At 46.1% G+C, this 18,289-nt stretch overlaps 1 protein-coding gene across 1 annotated transcript in view; it reads left to right on the forward strand.

Moving 5' to 3' along the window:
* Positions 1-16,864, forward strand: part of ARHGAP31 (Rho GTPase activating protein 31) — a 60,909-nt gene extending 44,045 nt beyond the window's left edge. Inside the window, exons 6-12 of the mRNA XM_015638596.3 lie at positions 229-374; positions 1,690-1,888; positions 3,660-3,784; positions 6,195-6,254; positions 7,094-7,714; positions 8,043-8,356; positions 9,257-16,864. Of these exons, the coding sequence (XP_015494082.1) occupies positions 229-374; positions 1,690-1,888; positions 3,660-3,784; positions 6,195-6,254; positions 7,094-7,714; positions 8,043-8,356; positions 9,257-11,722 (3,931 nt within the window). The 3' untranslated portion in view covers positions 11,723-16,864. The remainder of the gene's footprint in view (positions 1-228; positions 375-1,689; positions 1,889-3,659; positions 3,785-6,194; positions 6,255-7,093; positions 7,715-8,042; positions 8,357-9,256) is intronic.
* Positions 16,865-18,289: the final 1,425 nt, after the last annotated feature.

Consider the following 18,289-nt stretch of genomic DNA (forward strand, 5'->3'; position numbering starts at 1 on the left):
ATTCAGGAAAGAAAGTAACAGAGGTGGCAAGGAAATAGAGAAAATGATTTTTAAAAGAGTGAAAAGACAAAGAGAGGATGAGGGCCTGTGAGGGAAGGAGAGGAAGAGGTACAGCAGGAGTGGGGAAATCATCCCAGTTGCCTTGCTTGCAGGAAGAAATCTGGTCTGTCCTTGCCAGGGGCTGTGTGTGGCAATGCTCACTACTGGTACCCCTCTTTCCTCATGCAGGTCAAAGGAGATTGAGGCAGTTGGCTGCAATGGGGATGCAGCTTTCCTGGAGGTGCGAGTGCAGCAACTGGTGATCGAGTTCATCCTGAACCACGTGGATCAGATCTTCAACAACAACAGGAAAGCCAGCTCTGCAGAGAACATTGGTAGCAACCTCCCTGAGCCACCTCCCGTGTCACTTGCTATGTAGTTCAGCTCTCACTTCAACTAATATTACAAGCACAGTAGCCCTTGCTATCACCACAGACTTCCCCAAAAACACCTTGAGCCCAATATCTCATTACTCTTGCCTTCTTCATCCCTGTCTTCAACATTTTCTTTTTGACTACTAGCCCCCTTTAGCGTTTTCTCAGGTTTCCTTATGTCTCATCTTTTGCATGATCTCATGTGGCTTAACCCTTTCCACAAAAGGAAGTCCACGTGATTGATTCTCAGTCTAGGTTTAAGCTTTCTGTCTAAGTCCAGCAGCCACAGTTTCAGCTGTTCTCTCAGATTCCCCCAGTTACAATTCCTCATACCAGCAATACCTGCCCTGCAGCCACTTTTTCCACCCAAGTCAGAGGTCACACTCCCAGGCACTCCTGGCAAAAAAATTAATCTTGTGTTCCAAAAACTTATATCTTGTTCCTGAGGACATTTTATAAAAGAGATTTATTTTTTTCCTAGGACATCAATAGTTTTCAGAGATGCTGATTTTGCTGTTTAGTGATGGTTTTGTTGGCAAAGACTGGGAAGTGAGAAGGCATGGATCCACAGTGACCTCACATAATTTCAGAAATATGCACTTTCCCATTTTACACATTTGACAGACTTCTGATACCTTCAGTACTCAGGCAGTATCCACCTTTCTGCTTTGCAGCCCTGTGTCAGCTCCTTCTGCCCATCTTTACCTTAACATGGCTTTGCCCCTGCCCCCATAAACAGACACTTTCAGTTCCCTGGGCTGTCAGTGACACTGATGTCTCTGGCCATGAAATGGATTAGAAAGTTAAAGTAATGCTGGTTTTTAGAACAACCCCCTGTCTTGGAACAAGACAAGGAGAAAGATGTGGAAATGAGAGAAAGAACTAGGCACCAAATTTGGATCAGGGACTGAACTGCTTCAAAACTGGGGAAGGGTAAGGGTGAAATGGTGGAAGGGAGTGAGGGAGGAGTAAAGGGAAGGTGTGAATCCTGGTGGTTTTCAGAGACACCTCCTTCACACAGAAGCATCTACAGCAGAGGAAGCAAATCCACACAACACAGCCTTTGGCTGGCAAGCGTGGCCCCTGCTGGGAATGTACTCAGATGGATAAGGTTGCTGGGGAGCTGAAAGGCTTATCTGACAAAAAGCCTTTCTCCTTGCACGTGCCACTTCTTTCCCCCCTCCACAGGAGGTGTTCCAGTCAAATAAAGCCATGAAGCTCTTACTCTGGTCTCTCTTCCTCACCCCAGGCTGGAATGTATTTTCCTGTTTTTCAGAGAACACATCAGTTGTGAAAAGTTTGACCCTCCCCTCGGCCTCCCTGCCAATGAAACTGGTGAGCCTAGAAGAAGCCCAGGCACGGAGTCTGTCTGCATCCCACCCTGCTCGGAAGGAGAGGAGAGAGAACAGCTTGCCTGAAATTGTGCCTGTAATTGGGTCCCTCTTCCACACAGTTGTTGACCTTCCCGACAGCAAGTAAGTGCCAAGAGGAGTGTAAAGCACAAACAAAAAAGTGCAGGTTCCTCAGTTTGATTGGGAATGATGTTTTTGTTAATGTGCTACTCCCACATCTGCACTCATCTGATTCTACAGCCACTATCCAAAGATAATGCTGTGTCTTTCTCAAAAGAGGCAGAGCTTCTCCTGAGAAGTATTGCAGGTGCTGGGTCCATAGGTTCACTGGTTCCCATCTCTCCATCAGGGCAGAACCTCACAGACCTCCTTCAGGAGGAGTGAATTGTGTTTGCAATCCTTGTGCCAGCTCAGAAGTTGGCTAAACACAGGATGAGAGTGGAGCAGGTTGGGGCTCAGCTCATCTGCTGGTGGCTGGTGTAGGACATGCCTGGTGCCACTGACCTGCTCCAGCTTCTTCATTCTCCTGGTTCCTCTGCAATTACAAGCAAGCAGGAAGGCTCATTTTCACTTCCAGCATGGAGAGATATTTACATAGTGGCACCTATGCCAGCTAGGTCTGTGCCAGGACAAGAGTCCACTTTCAGCTGAGGTTGCTGCAGTTGTTGGCACAGCTGCCCAGAATAAGTATTTATCAGTTGGTCTATCTATCTGTTAAAATATAGCCACTCTACTGCCTGGTTCTAATAGATTATAGCCTCTGCAGCAGGAGGCTCATTAATCTACTGACCCAGAAAGCACCAGAACAAAGATATTTATTGGCACTTGATATATTAAAGCAAAAAGGAGTCATCTAACAGAATACTGGCAAGAGGATAACCAGCTTAAGACAAAAGGATGTATTGTCCCTCCGGAGTGCCTTCTCTTTTCTCATTTGAAGACAAAAGTCCTATCCCCAAGATATTAATCCCCTTTGTAGGACTGATTTGTACTTCTCTGTGTACTGATCAGAAAGAAACTCAGAAATAAGGGGATAGAAAGCCCAGTGTGGAGAGCGAGACAGGGAGATAAGAGAATTCTTGCTCTGAAAGAGTGGAGGTTGGAGGAGGAGTCAGAATGACTATGAAGGAAGTGAAACAGAGCTTCATGAAGAAACATGTATACAAGAAAAAATTGCATTAGAACAGGCAGCTTCTTTCTGCAAAAGCTGGGATTTCCAAAGAGACACGGGGAACTGGTGTCCCACTTCCTCTGCCAGTTACAAGAAATTGATTTAATTCCCTTAAACCTCTTCCTGTTTGGTTAGTACATTATACTTGCATATGAATATATAACACCTATGATTAAATTAATGTTGGCCTGAGAAGCATTAATAGCTAGTTTTTATTAAGGAATTCTTCTATTTTTGCCACATGACATGGTCTTTAAAGCATTACTTTGTGCACTGAGAAATGGTACCAGTTACATCAGTTCCCTGGAATTTATCACACATTGTGTCATTAAAACCTGTTAAAAAGGCAATTTTCCTTTGCTTTATTGAAGGATAGTCTGAGCCTTGGAAACCTCTCCTTTCTGGAGACAAGCGTGGTTGATTGCTCAATCACTGTTGCTGTTAGCAGGATGCCAGAGCCAACTATCTGCAGGCTTAGGTGTCTTTCCATCCATGAAATAGTTAAATCAGCAGTACAGATAAATCACTTACAGGATGATTGCTATCTATATAGCCCACAAGGGTTGGTTGTATAGCTATGCCTTGTATGCTTTAGAATTAAAAGAGGTGTGAGAAGAAAAAAATGGAAAGTGTTGAGGGGAGGCAGCTCAGAGGCATTTGAGGGTATTAAAAAGGTAAAAGTCTCTAAGGTTTGGTGACCACCTGAGCCTTTTTTCCTTCCAGGAGGAAATTATCCACCAAGTCCAAGAAATGGAAGTCAATATTTAATTTGGGCCGCTCTGGCTCAGAATCAAAGTCTAAACTGAGTCGAAATGGGAGTGTCTTTGTAAGGGCACAGAAGCTCTCTGGTAAGAACACACTTTTCAGCTGAATGTTTCACTCTGAGGCTTTCTCTTGTGTTGTTGGTAGCATGGGATGACCTGTGTCCGCTTGCCACTAATGCCATAGACTTGAGATAGTCTGATGGAGTTGTGCATGTTGCCCGGTTTCACACACATCTCATATTCCTCTGATGGCAAGAAACAGCCTTCCAGGAGGATTTGACAGACAGCTACAGTAAATATTACATTTTGGTACCTGATAAACAGGCTACTGTTGTCCAGCTGTCAAGCCTGGGGACTAGGAAATGTTATGTAGATTTGGATTAGTCCACTATTCCAGTCCAGCCAGTCTCTGTCTCCTAAGGCTCATTTCATGGCACTGGGTGAATGGTTGTCCTTCTAGGCTGTCCTTCCACTAAAGGACATTAAAGAACCAACTTCATTCAGTGTCTTTGTGAAAAACAAGGCACCAGGAGGGCCTTCAACTCTGTCTCTCGGCACTTTGAGAGAAGCCATTGCTTTTGCAGAATTTACAAGAGAGAAGTTGTCTTTTCTCCTGGCTGTAATCCCAAGTTATAAACTCTCCTGGGCTGCAATCTCTTAAACACTCTGCTTCCTAGAAAATCACATGGCAGTGCCAGTTCCCAGTGTTAAGAAATGATGACTCAAGCTCTAAAAATCAAGAACTTGACTTAAAAGTAACCACATTTTTAAAAAGAAAGCATACCCTTTTAACTTGAATTAATAAATAAATATTTTGGATTTATATGTTCTAGATTTTTTTTTTGTATCTCCAAGTCAAGGAATTTATTTTCTATAAGGAGATGAAGGTGGAATTTTTCTTTATATAATCTCATTACTCCAGGAGTTGATGTTTGGAGGACCACTACCTAACATTGCAAGACTTCAAATAAAATAGTTAATATCAGCAAGATTAGCTACCACCACATATAACAGGCTGTATTTGGATCAAAAATGAGTGTGAAGCCAAATGCTGGACCCAGTTCTTTTTGGAGCCCTGCCTTCCCCATGTGTGCATGTACAGATGGCCTCACACAGTGTGCCCGTGACAGACTTCAAAATTGCTCTCTGTCCCATTTTCATCACGGGATCACCTTCTCACCTGCATAAGGAATACTCTGTCTCAAAATAGCGCTAACCCAAGGAGGCACAGGAATGATGGCAGCCCCAGTGATCCTTGTTCCAAGGACAGTACTGAGTGACAGGGGGCTGGACATTTTCACCAGCAGGACACACAAATGCACAGCTGTGCACAGAGTTTTCAGCACTGAAGCAGTACCTTTCAGCAGCAGCACTTTTGTGCTGCTGTGTTACATTTTTCAGTGCTCTCTGCTTACAGCCTAATGTGAGGGAACAGACGAAGTTACTGCTGAAACTCAGCAATGCTTTAGCACAGCTTGAGTTTGTGCACACAAATCTGTAAGCCACATAAAATGTGACTTACACAGCTCCCCAGTTTGAATTCTGTTCCTCCTGGAAAGCAGAAACAGTGCTCAAGACATCACGTCTTATGAACATAAAAAGTAGCCAGGGCTCAGTATAAGTGTAAAAAGTAGCTGGAGTTTCTCCTATGCTCATGTGACAGTCAGAGGCAGAAGCCTCAATTATATAAACAAATGAAGTCCAACAAGCTTTCTGACTTTCTGCTTTACCTACTTTGTGCAACTCTGTAAACAGCAAACTTTACTCCTAGACATTTTCCAGATCTCCATGGACCCTTTTTGGGCTGCCAGAGACTAACTTGTCTTCCTTGCCAGCTACATTTCCCCACCTCCCTTCCTTTTTCAGAGCAGTAACAGCTACAAGCTTCCAAAACCTCTCAGGAACAGACCTGTAGAGTGTATAGTAACAAATGACAGCTTGTTTCTGGACGAGCGAGTCCAGTGACGATGGCCAGCAAAATAGGTTGCTTACTGCCCTCAGAAATTTCCCAGAGTTCTTGCTGGAGGCAGGGTATGCTCACATCAGCAAAAGAGCCAGGAGTGCAACGTAAAAATAGCCCAACATTTGCTATCAGGAGTGAGAGGTGAGAAGGCATTGATGTCAGTTTAGTTAAAAAGTCCCCTACAGCCAATAGCCTGACTAAGTTGGGGAGGGGAGTGGCACATGACAGCTTTGGGGATGCTTAACTGCTTCACAGTGGAGGTGGTGTTGACTGGCTGGGTTAAGTATAGCTCTCCACATGTCCAGCAGGTGCAAAGCTGTTGTTAGCACTAGCAGATCCCCAGCTGTGTGGACAAGTGTTGTGGGTAATAAGCCATGTGGTGTAGATACATGGGGGAATGCTTGGAAATGGAAAGTGTCTGTATGTATGTAAGGCATGCCTGTCTGTATGTATGCAGCCTTTGATCTTTATGGGCTGAAGCCTGCAAAGCCACAGGATCTGATACCTGCTTCTAAAACTCTTTTCCCACAGAAAAAGCAACTATTCGGCCTGCAAAGAGCATGGACTCGCTGTGTTCCCTGCCAGTGGAAGGTGAGACATCCATAGCCTGCCTGTGCTGTAAGGGGGAAGGATTGCAGCTCTGCATTTTCAGCAGCATGGATCACAGAATCCCAGAATGGTTTGGCTTGAAAGGGACTTTAGAAATCTCCTAGTTCCAACACTCGTGCCATGGGCAGGGACACCTTCCACTACACCAGGTGGTACCAACACTTGAACAAGCTTTGAACACTTCCAGGGATGGGTCATCCACAACTTCTCTGGACAGCCTGTTCCAGTGCCTTACCACCCTCAATGGATGAGCAGTCTGTGTCTATCTCACCGTGATGTAAAACTCTGTATACTTATGCCAGGGTTGCTGGCATGTGTCCCCACCTCTGTGTCCCTGCATTTTTAACTCTTTTCTGTGTTGTTTATCTCAGTGCATTCACCTGAGAGTTACCACTTGATTTAGCTGCACCTTTATTGGCAGTTGAACTGCTTTGGTTTCTTTCTCAGTTATTCTGGGCACAAAAATCCCATTTGTAGATGAAAAAGGCTTACAAAAAGCTGACAAAGGTGTGTGCATTGTGGGCAGTATGTGATAGCCCTAGACCCTGCTGTATGTGATGGAGAAGGGTGTCTAATAAAAGTCTGAGCTGATTTCCACTGGAGGGCATTCAGTCCCATGCTGCCTGCCCATTTTGAAGGAAACCCTAGGGCTAGAGCATAGAAGGTCTTCAGTGCCTATTATGTACATCTGTCTGGGGAAATGTGAGTGTTCACCAGGGCAGGACTCATCCCTGGAAGGATTGAGGAAGGCTCCTCACAGAGGAAGTTTGTTTGCTAGTGCATTGCTTCCCACTGACTTGCTCCTATGTTCCCATCTCTAGGGGAGGATGACAAAAGCAGGTTCAAACGGTCAGTGACTACTGGAGGATTCTTTGTTCCCACCAAGATACGAACAGGAGGCACAGGCAGCTCCTATGACCTCAGCAAGGAGAATGAGTGGGAGCGAGAAGGCTCTGCCATGGGGGCCAAAGGAAGTTCAGAGCTGGGTGGGGAGAAGGGTCTTCTCCGAACACCACAGGTGAAGTCACCTCCTGAGCAACTGAAGGTTTTCCGGGTAACAGAGGATGCTGAAAATGAGCAGATTTCAGCCAAAGGAGTGCTCATGTTCTACACCTCTGAAACAGCCACCAAGTCAGGCTTCCCAAGCAGTCTCTTTCCCCTGGAGGCCTCCCCTCATCACCAGAGGAAAGCCCTGAACATCTCGGAGCCATTTGCTGTCTCTGTCCCGCTGAGGGTTTCCGCAGTCATCAGCACCAACAGCACACCCTGCCGCGTGCCCACCAAGGAGAAGCATTCTCTTTCCAGTCTAGAGGAGCTGTCTTCTCTGGTGGAGGGCACGAGCCCCTCTGCTCTGGAGGCAGGGACCCACACAAGGACAGAGCAGGCAGCAGAGCGCAAGGAGAAACAGCCGGGGCCAGCTCTGCCAGTGGCAGCATCTAGAGGTAAATTGTGTTAAGAAGAGGGGCGTGGATCCTCAGTTGGGCTGCTGGAAGTGCTCTGCAGCTTGGTGGAGTGGAGGTTTCTCCAATCTGAGCTTGTGGCAGGAAAGAAACCAACCTGTAGCAGGGTGGGTGTTGACTTGATAGCAGGTCAGGGGGGTGCTTGTTGCAGTAAGGAGCCTGGGGAGGTGGGTGACCTCCCAGAAAGATCTGGTTGTGCCTGGAGATGTCTAGCTTTGTTGGTTGGTGTTGGCTTTTGGCAGCACTGCTGTGTCCCAGGGTGCAAGTTTTCAGTCTCAAGTAGTAACATTTGTTTGTGTTTCTGATGCAGGGTCTCATCCTGAGGAGCTGCTGGCAGCCGGGAAACCTGAGTCCTTAGAAACGCCACAGCCAGCAGCAGAAAATCAGGAGATGTGCGGGCAAAGCAGCTGCACAAGCAGCACTAGTGGCCCCCAGCAGGCCTCAGAGCAGAGTCCCACCTTGGAACAAACACCAGCTTCAGATGTGGTCCATAAGGGACCACACCCAGCAGGCAAAGCAGAGCAAGGACAGCTCAAGGTGAGGGATGCCTCCTCAGAAGGCAGCTGTGACCAACAGGAGATTGAGATGGCCAAGACAGAAGAAGGATCGCGCCTAAGAGATGAGGTAAGGAAGAAGGCATGAGAAAGGTGGGGGACCATGTTGTGGTAGTAACTGGGAGGCTGCTTAAAGTTTCATTGTGTGTCTGTATTTGAGAACACTCAGTCTATTACTTAGGCAAAGCAGCACCAATAATTGACCATGAATTTATTTATTTCACTTCTGTGAAATCGCCATGTGGTGATTTACCTTGAAGTAACTACCTACTGTACTCTTTGGTCATCTTTTCCTGTAACTGTTCAATTTCAGTCTGTACCATCTGTCTGCTCTGAGACTCTCCAGATGTGAGACTGTCCAGATGTCTGAGCATTTTGACCCATGGTCTCTGAATTCCCCTTCTATTTTTGCCATCTCATTTGTTCTGGACAGCCTGAAAAGTTCTTTTTTACTTCCATTCTCTACACATAATTTTATTTTTTTTAATTCTTACTATTTTTTGTCTCCTCTGTATCTCTAGCAAAGCCTTTTCATCAAGTTTCTTACAGTTATACTCATCTCTGGTCAGCTATTTAAAGATCTGTTGGCATATCTCCTTGAATAGATTATTCATTCGAGTTTGTGTGCAGTTTGGGAATGCATATTCTCTGGCAAGGCCAAGTGAGCCTGAATGGGAATTGCTGAGAAATGGGCTGGAACATTCCAGCTACTCATTCAGCTCACTATTTCAGTATGTCTGTCCAGGCCTCCTTTTGGCTGCACCTCAGACCTTCTCCTCCATAAACCCTCTTGTTTAGAGATGTATTTTCTTCCTTGAACTGGTATCAGTCTGTGAGTCTGTGTTTCTGTACCCATGACTGTGCTCATCCAGAAGCCTGGCTATTCTAGGGGAGCTGTTTGGGGAAGATGGAGGGGTATTTACTGGTGTTTTGTGAGCTGCCAGGTGATGGCATTTCTTCTGTTTTACAGACATCAGAGGAGGACCCAGCGAATGCCCTTCTAGAACCGCTGTGGCCAGAGATACAGCAGGAACTGAAAATTATTGAACCTGAAGAGGAGCTCTTGCTCTTGCCAGCAGCTGTCCCCAAGACAAGCCCAATTTCTGAATCCTCTTCTTCACTACAAATAGATAGTCCTTCCTCTGGCCCAGGGCAAAGTCCAACACTGGCTGAGCAGAAATCTGAAAGCAGAGCATCGCAGATAACTCAGGTGCCTTTACTTGGTGCCAGTGGCATGGAGAAACAAGACAGCCTTCCCAGCTGCCAGTCTGATGTGGCTGCCCAGCACAGTGGTGCTTCAGCCCCACCCAAACAGGGCACTCTTCCAACGGGCTCCGCCACTCCGAAGAACCACCAGTCAATGGTGGAGGGCAGGAGTGAATGTCTCACCCCTACCATGGACTGGAAGCTTCATAGTCAATCAGAACTTCATGAGATTGCCACTAGTGATGGATTATCTTGTTCCAAAGGAGCATGTCCAGAATCAGGGAAAGAAAAAGATGGTGCTTATCAGCTCCAGAGGGAAAAAGATGGCCTTACCAGAGTCCAGACTCAGAGGGAGAAGCATGAGACAATGACTACTGATGAAAGGGACACATTCTCCTCCAAGGCACTGAGTGGAGCTGGAATCCAGGAGGTGAAGGAAGGCAATGCTGTTAACAGAACCCAGGATGCTGCTGACCAGGATGATGAGGATGCCTGGACAGACAATGTGCAGAGCTTAGAACTTGTGGAGCCTTGGGAGGATCACCAGTGGGTTACAAGCCCACTCCATTCCCCCACCTTTAAGGACATTCAGGAGAAGATGACCCAGGAGTTTCACCCACAGAGCCAGAGAACAGAGACTGGCCTTTCTCTTAGACCGCGGTTCAGTCGCAGCCTCTCCCTGGACAGTAAAGACACAGTGCTGAGTCTGTGGACTACCCCATTCACCTTCATAGATGCCACTGACCAGCAGCAGCCATGCGGTGACATTCTGCATTCAGTGCCTTGTGAGCTGTCCAAAACACAACCCATGTCCCCCTCTAGTTTGGGCAAAGCTATGCAAGATGAGAATGGCTCGAGTCCTCCAGAAGAGCCTTCAAAACCTGAGTATTCCCTTATCAGGGAGAAAGCACCAGGTGAGAAAGCAGGACCTTCCATAGTCCCTCTTTTGGAGACAGAGGGAAAGACAGTGCATGTGAGCAAAGAAAACCCTTGGAGCCCAAAGCTTGAGTTGTCCTTGCCATGCCAAAATAGGCCAGGCAGTTTTTCAGAGACTAAGAACATGAAGGAGGAGTTGTCCATCCCTCAGGACACTGTGCTGGGAGGAGAGACTGTCACCAAAGCATTGTGTTCTGCCACTGAGTCACAGCTGAGTAGTAAAGGTGAAGAAACACCTCGCAAGGTTAAGACCAGGCCTTCATCCCTCAACTTGGATTCACTCCTCCCAGCCCCAGATTTCTTCACATTTGAGAGCCTGTCCATGCCATCCGCCCCTGGGAACCTCCTGTATGGGCAGAAGGAAGTAAAAACCAGTGATTCTGTCCCATCCCTGCCAACACACTGCCCTGCTGCCAGTAGGGGTGTTCCCTGGGGCTCTCGTTTCAATGCCCCTGTGGATCTAGACTTGGATTACCTGGCAGTGGCCCATGCCAACACCGGCCGTCGTAACTCTGCCCCCGTCAGCGTGTCAGCAGTCAGGACCTCCTTCATGATTAAGATGTGTCAGGCTAGAGCGGTGCCTGTGATACCGCCCAAGATTCAGTACACCCAGATCCCCCAGCCCCTGCAGGCTCAGAACACTGCTCCAGCTGCTGAGAAGAAGGAAGCAGAAGCCAAGCAGGCCATCAGGCAAGCTCCACGGGTGGCATGGAGCCACCTGGAGGCCCCCAAGAGCCCGCTGACAGAGAAGAAGGCCAAAGCAGAGAAAGAAAATAGTGACCCTGATCAAAAGGACTCAGCCTGTCCTTGGCATGGCACTCTCCTGGGCTCTCCACTGGAGTTGTCTCAGCCCAGTCATCACCCTGCTCCAGACGCCCCTGTTCTGCGCCGAAAGCGCACCTCTGGCGGGGAGACAGCTGGAGATAACCCACAGTCTTCAAAGATAGAGAGGCCATCAGGGTTCTCCAAACCCTCCTACAGATCTAGGCCTGGGAGGCCCCAGAGTCTGATTCTCTTCAGCCCCCCTTTCCCCATCATGGACCACCCTGCCTCCTCAGCAGACTCCAGGGTACTGTTGTCACCCATCAGGAGCCCCACTCAGACCACCTCTCTGAGCCCCATTTGCGGCGATCTGTCCGACCCTGCGCGGACAACGCCTGAGGGCGTGACGCTGAGGAACAAAATGACCATCCCCAAGAATGGCCAGAGACTGGAGACCTCTACCAGCTGCTTCTACCAGCCCCAGAGGCGCTCTGTGATTCTGGATGGACGAAGTGGGAGGCAGATTGAGTAGCAGCTGCTCCTCCTATTCCTTTCCTGTGATGGTTGGAATGGGAGTGTCCAAGACCAACTCTGTTCCCATTTTGCTGTTGTTAAAACTATTCTGTGCAAGATGGACCTGAATCCTTTATGGTTTCCTGCAAAGCTTTTGCTGTGGAAGGTCATAGTATCTTTGTCTGGCTTTTCATTCCCCTTGTTACTCCTCCCTCACTGTCTGTTTCTTTTTATGGTAAGCTGGTCCCAGGGAACTTGCATTTCTCACACCTGTTTTCTGCTAAGCCCTGTCTCATCCTCCCTATGGAAAAAAGGAAAAGTAAATCTCTGTATAATTAGGAAATAGGGCTGAGAGAAAACATTGTTACAAAACAGTAACAGGGTGCAGAGGCAGATCTGCTGAGGAGGTAAGTCCAGATGTTTGGGAACTCCTACCATTGTTTCCCAGACACCAGTGAAGGACTTTCTGATTTACACTGTGTAAATTAACAGTGCAGGAGGCTGAGGGTAGCTGAAGAGGAAGGTGAAGCTGGCACAAGCAAACCACATAGGGTGTGAGACACCCAAGGATGTTCACAGTGATAAACATGCAACCTGAAGGCGCCGCCTCCAGTTCTCTCCTTGGATCAGAGATGTGCTCTTTCCAGCATGTGCAGGGGCTGGAATGAAAGCAGATGGACAGGAAATGCCTAGCTGTTCTTTCAGTCTTCCAAGGTCTTCCTCATGAGCTTTGTGTGCTCAGTCACTCCTTCCTTGGGCACACAAGATCTGTGTGGCTGAGGAATGAGTGTGCAGCTGGCTGCCCAGCGGTAGAGACCCCTCAGGCTGAAAGCAGTGAAAGCCAAGGCAAGGTCATAACCAAGGTCAGTATCAACTCTTTTCATCATTGCTTAAAGCCAGATGACACCTCTGCAGCTATCTCCAGCTGAGCTCCACACTGCCAACAGCAGACAAAAGCAAGAGGATCTTCTTATCTCCATGTCCTTGGGCTATTGCCCTCTTGCACCCTGACTGACATATCTTTGACCCTTGGTCTTTCATTGCCACTGTGTGGCATGTCCCCAGGTGCTTCTTCTCCATTTAAATTTTATCTCCTATGATTTTACACTGTTTCTTTGAGACTATGGCTGGTTGCCACCTCCCTGGACCTCAGTGCTTTCAGACTGATTAAGAGTATGGTAAAGAGGATGATTTGTGGGACTGCAGAACAGATCATGAACAAGTCCTGAGAGGGGAATCTGAGGTGAATTAAACTCTCTCCTGAAGGGAACATTAGTGTTACAGGCAAATAGGTGTTCAGATATGCAACGGCTGCCATGGGAATAGAACTGAAGCTTCCTTTATAAAGCCTCTAACTCTGCATTCACCACAGGCTCATCTATTGTCAGATCTATGGCTGTGGGCGATGGCAAAGTCAGGTACAGCCTGTGCTGTCTCTGCAATTTAAGTGTCACTGGTGACTGCGGAGGAGACAGGAGCACAGGTGTTGCTGCCAGCTCTGAGATTGTCCCTGTAATGTGCTTGCAGGGGCCGTCTTTCCTGGAGATGTCTGAGTCTGCAGACCCTCAGATGGGTGTGATGGGCTATAGTTTAAGCAATAAACTGTTAGGAAGTGCTATAGCCACCACAATGACTGTCAGCCAGAATTTTCCAAAAGATGTGTGTTTAGGGCTTTGTTTGGTGAAATACTGGCAATTTCCAATGATTAGTAAACTAAACCCATGAGCTCCTAGTCTGTACTGACTGTGTCACTTTAGTAGTGCCATTGTGGCTGGAGGGCCCCATACAGTCAGTGCTTTCTGAACTCTTTGATTGCTAAAGGAGAGATATGCCGCAGTATTTTTGAGAAGTTATGGGTCCACAAATGCAAGGAATAAATCTTCAGCAGAATTTTCTCCTTCCATTTCCAAAGGGAGTGTGAAAAAGCAAAAGGGCTTTTCCTTGTCACCAGCTGCAGTCTTTGATTCTCCCTACTGCACTCTTTATTTGTGTATAGTCCCACATGGGAACAGAGCAGAGAACTAAGTCTGTGCTGTCAGTTTTGTTGAGGGAGATTACTAAACCAGATGAGAGCCTGGAGTTCTTGTTTGGGTCCATGTTCTTTCACAGGCAGCAGCCTACGCTTTACCTGGGCAAGCTGTGGACAGCAGGCCCAGAATATGCAGCTTCATGACAATTGTATTATTCTACTCACAGACCATAATTTGCGTGTGCAGCCTCTTATTAAAACTAGGGAATTTCCAGTCCTTCATGCTCCTCCATGGTTAGCACAGCTCCACACTGCATTTACATGGCACTGCCTCATGAGAAAGCTTTTAATCACCGTGGCTGGGTTAATGACAAAGGGAAGGTGTGATATGAGGTATTGTGGTAAGGTTTTAGAGGAAGTAAAAGTTGTGGAAATGATGCCCAAGGTTTTTTTTGGTGTCAACAAAATAGTTTACTTTGGACAAGGATTTGTAGTCTCTCTGTTCCTAGAAGTTTTGACTGCCAAGGCACCTGGAAGGGAGCTAGAGAAGCTCACAAAGTAATGCATCAGAAGGAAAAGAAAATGTGATGAAAACCTTGGCATGTTAAAACCATTTTTTTTCCCCTCCTTATTCTCATATAAGCTGATCTATGAACAAGAAATGAGGTCTGGCAATTTGTATATAATACACTGTCTCAACTCTTAACAGCATTCCAGTAAGTAATAGTGCTTTTGGCATAAATGGTGAAACTCCTGCAAGAGAAAAATTATTAGAAATCATTACTTGATATTAAAGATCAGCCTCAACTAAAATCTGTATCCAGACTATACTTTTTAAGGGTGTTTCAGAATTTGAACTCAGATCTGGGTCCAGGATTTTAATTAAGCTTAGATGCTGCAATGATATCTCTATTTTGTAGCTTGATCCCATTTCCTATCTACAATTTCATCTCCAGCCTTCAGCTGATGTATCCAGAGCACTTAAAATAACGCCCCAGGTCCTGCAGAGATGAAATCATGTTCCTAGTTGCAAGGTGCGCTGTTGCACAGGTGTAATTGCTGTCAGCTCCAGACTCAGCCTTCTGCAGAGTCAGTAAAACTTGATGATGGATCCATGCTGATTCTGGTACCTGCAGTCAGCTTGAAGGACCAGAGCTTGGGAGCTGGACAGGGCCAGAAGACAGATGCCACCTCCCATTGAATGGGACTGGATGGCTGAAGCATCCTGAGATTCAGCTTTACTAAGCTATCCCTGATGTCAGATTCAGGGTCAGATCCGATCTCTTTAAGAAAGGACTTTCTTCTTTCTTGTGTTTTTTCTCCTTGGTTTTGGGTTTGGTTTTTATTGTTTTATTGTTTGTTTGTTTGTTTGTTTGGGGGTTTTGTTTCTGTTTTTCCTTTGTTTATCTGTGAAGCATTATGGAGAGGGAGAGATGGGATTTATGGGAGATGAGTCTGGCCCTGGAGAGCTAAGATTGGTATTATTGAAAGGACTTTCCTCAATAGATTGGCTCATCATCTGCAGCTCCACAAGGATCATGTCAGGGACCCTGCAGTACATTTCAGTTCTCCTGAGAAGTAAAAGGTCTGAAAGAAGTAAAGTAAAGGCTGTCCCCCAGTTTGCAGATGGCCCCAGTATCAGACACGACAAAGTATACCCAGCATGTGTTGCTGGTGGGCTTTACAAGTGGAAGACAAGTGAGTAAATTTCACTAATTCTTCCCATGTAGTCAGAGGGTTGGTGCAGCTTCTCTTAAATGTAGCTCAGAGTGAAATGGCTGAGCTGGCAAAGGGGAGAACTCCTGATGGAAAGGAGGGACATGGATAATGTTGGCTCGTGTGGGAGCTGCCTCACTGGCAGGAGAGTAAACAAAAATGAAGGTATTTTATAAGGTATTTTACCTTACAAACCTTGGTCCTCTGGGCTGTCCATCTCATGCTATCACTGTAGAAAGACTGAAGTACTTACTTTTTCACCTTTAGAGCTTCAGAGGAACTTAAGTCTGTATTAGAGACATTCATGAAGCCTGAAACATTTTCCCTTATCCAGCGTCCAAATGGTGCAATCAAAATATATTTTTTTTCTTTATGAATTCTGAAACGCCTATAATGGTGAATGTTTTAAAATTTTATATATATATATATAAGATCTTTCTATGTAAATGTATTAAAAAAAGGAAATGTAATTAACATGAAGGAATTGCCTAAATAGTATTTTACACATCTGTGAAACTTGGGCTGATGCATGGAACTGTTTTCTGCTGCTGTGTTTGCAGCACTGAGAGTGTGAGATGAAATAGCTTTTTGTTCACAGAGTAGCTAATTAGTTCTGGTTAATCTGTGGTGGGCAGAAGGCCTGAATGTGCCTTCCTGAGAAGGATCTTGTCCTGGGAAAGGAGGGACAAGATCAGGGGAGACCAGAGTTCAAGGGCTGATTTAGCTTTCCACCACAAGCTACTCCCCAGGCCTTAAAAATGCAAACAATCTACTGAAGCATATACTACCTTTCAGGCATGCCCAGGTTTTGCAGTTGTCCTTTTTGCTTCTCTCCATCTCTAGGAAAAAGAAAACTAGAAACCTCTAGGGGTGGAGGAGAAGCTGCAGCTGATCCCTATTTTGTTTAACCTTTGCTTGCTCCTAACTGATGTAAAGGCTTGGTGATAACTAATTCTGCTCCAAGCAAGGAATGGAAAACTTCCCATTGAGTTTGACTGGAGATGGAGTAGGACTTTAACAGCCCCAGAAAGGAAGGATGGCAGAAGGCAAGAACTTTCTGAGGGCTCCATACAGCAATCCAGACCTTGGATCTTGTGCTTGCAGGCACCAGTCCCCTTTGAAATATTATTTGCTGCCAGGTCAAGAGGAGGGCTGGAAGCTGGACAATATGAAGAGGACTGTCTCCATTCCACTGGCCCTGGTTTTGTGATGATTTTTCCTGCTAGCTCTAATGAATTGCAGTTTTGTTAAGCTTTTTTCTCTGTGTGGACTTGCCTGCCTCTGTGCGTGATTGTTTAAAAAAAAAAAGGAAAGAAAAACAACAGCCACAAAAGAAAGATGTTTGCCAGGTCTCAGCCATGAGATTAAACTGGAGTTTTTATAAAAACAGATCTGTGCCCTAGTGATGTTTTGGAACATTTAATTTTTTTCTGGATTTGGTTTATGAATACAGTGCAAATGCTTTTGTCATGTTCTGACATGGAGTTTGAGCCTCTCTTGTTTTGTGAGTGGACAGAGCACTGATCTGTGTTTGTGTGGGCTTTGATGCTGGGGACTGAGGTTAGGGCCTGACCACACTCTTTCCTGATTGGGGGTTATGGGATCTGCAATTGCTCTGCAGCTCTGAAAATGAAGTGAGGGCTTGGAGATTTCTGTAGAATTACTGTTATTTGAAATGTTTTAAAATTTTCAAGGGTAAAATAATTTTTTTTGTTACCATTGCTACTTCTACAGGCTGAAGTTTCAGTGATGTGCAACCATGTTCTCCCATTTAGCACATCTCCTGCAGAATTCTGCCTTGCCTGTGATAAAGCAGAGCAGCTCAGAGTAGAGTATGAGAAAACTGTGTGACCCCAGTGCTTGTACAGCAGAAGCCAAACTGGAACAGAAATTACTATGAAGGCCTCTGGTGCATCATGTATGCACTTCTGTTGATTTGTAAAGGACAAGCAAGAACTTAAACAAATTATTAATTTAGTTCCTTGGCTCTCATTGAGCCAATCTCTGAGCTGTAGTATGGATGTGAATATGTTTATTATGTGTCCCTTATTCCATCCTGGGATCAAAGAGAGAGAAAAAAATGGGGTGTTCTTGTGCTTGTAGCCTCAGTGAACATACCTGCAATGCAGCTTGCTAACTGTTCTCCCTAAAAGGCAGATGAATAATCAGGTTAAATGATTTTTTTTTTCCTATTCAGCAGCTTAACTCAGGGCTTGACTCCCTTTCCTACCTCTTTCATGACTTCAGTTTCCCTTTAGGAAAATGCCTGGGTTGTGCTTCCTGCTTACCATGGCAACTGGCATAAAAATTGAGAGAGAAAACCATGTTTGTTGAACTCTGGAATTGTTGTTATCCAGAGCCAATTATTAGCACTGTATGAAAACCAGTATTTTCCTATTCTCTGTGCCACAGAGTCTCACAATGACTTGGCCATAAGGCAAGGGGAGAACCTCAGACTGTCCCACAGCATTCCCATGGCTATGAAAATTAGGCCTAAGGGACACTGCAGACCTGCTCATGCTCCACCCAGAAGGCACCATGCCTTAAATCAGGGTACTTAAACATATGAAAGTGCTCAAGCACTCTTTTGGCCAGCTTCTTTTGCCTGCCTGACTCAGGGCAATGCCCTGTGTAGGTTGTATTGGAAGCCACAGCTACAACATTTTGGATACTTTCAGCTAAGCCAAAACCAGGATTAAGCAAGTTCCCAACCTGGCTGTTAACCAGGATTCAACCTTAGCCAGCAGCAAGGAGCATTTGACACTGGTGTCTCATGCATCCTCACTGCAACACGGGAGTCCCGCAGCTCTGGGCAGCAGGACATCCCACTGATATCCCACTGGGGTGGGACTAAAGGTCAGCTGGCAGCAGAGGGGAGCCACAAGGCACCACCACCAACAA

This window comes from Parus major, chromosome 1 (assembly GCF_001522545.3).
Source record: "Parus major isolate Abel chromosome 1, Parus_major1.1, whole genome shotgun sequence".
Lineage (NCBI taxonomy): Eukaryota > Metazoa > Chordata > Aves > Passeriformes > Paridae > Parus > Parus major.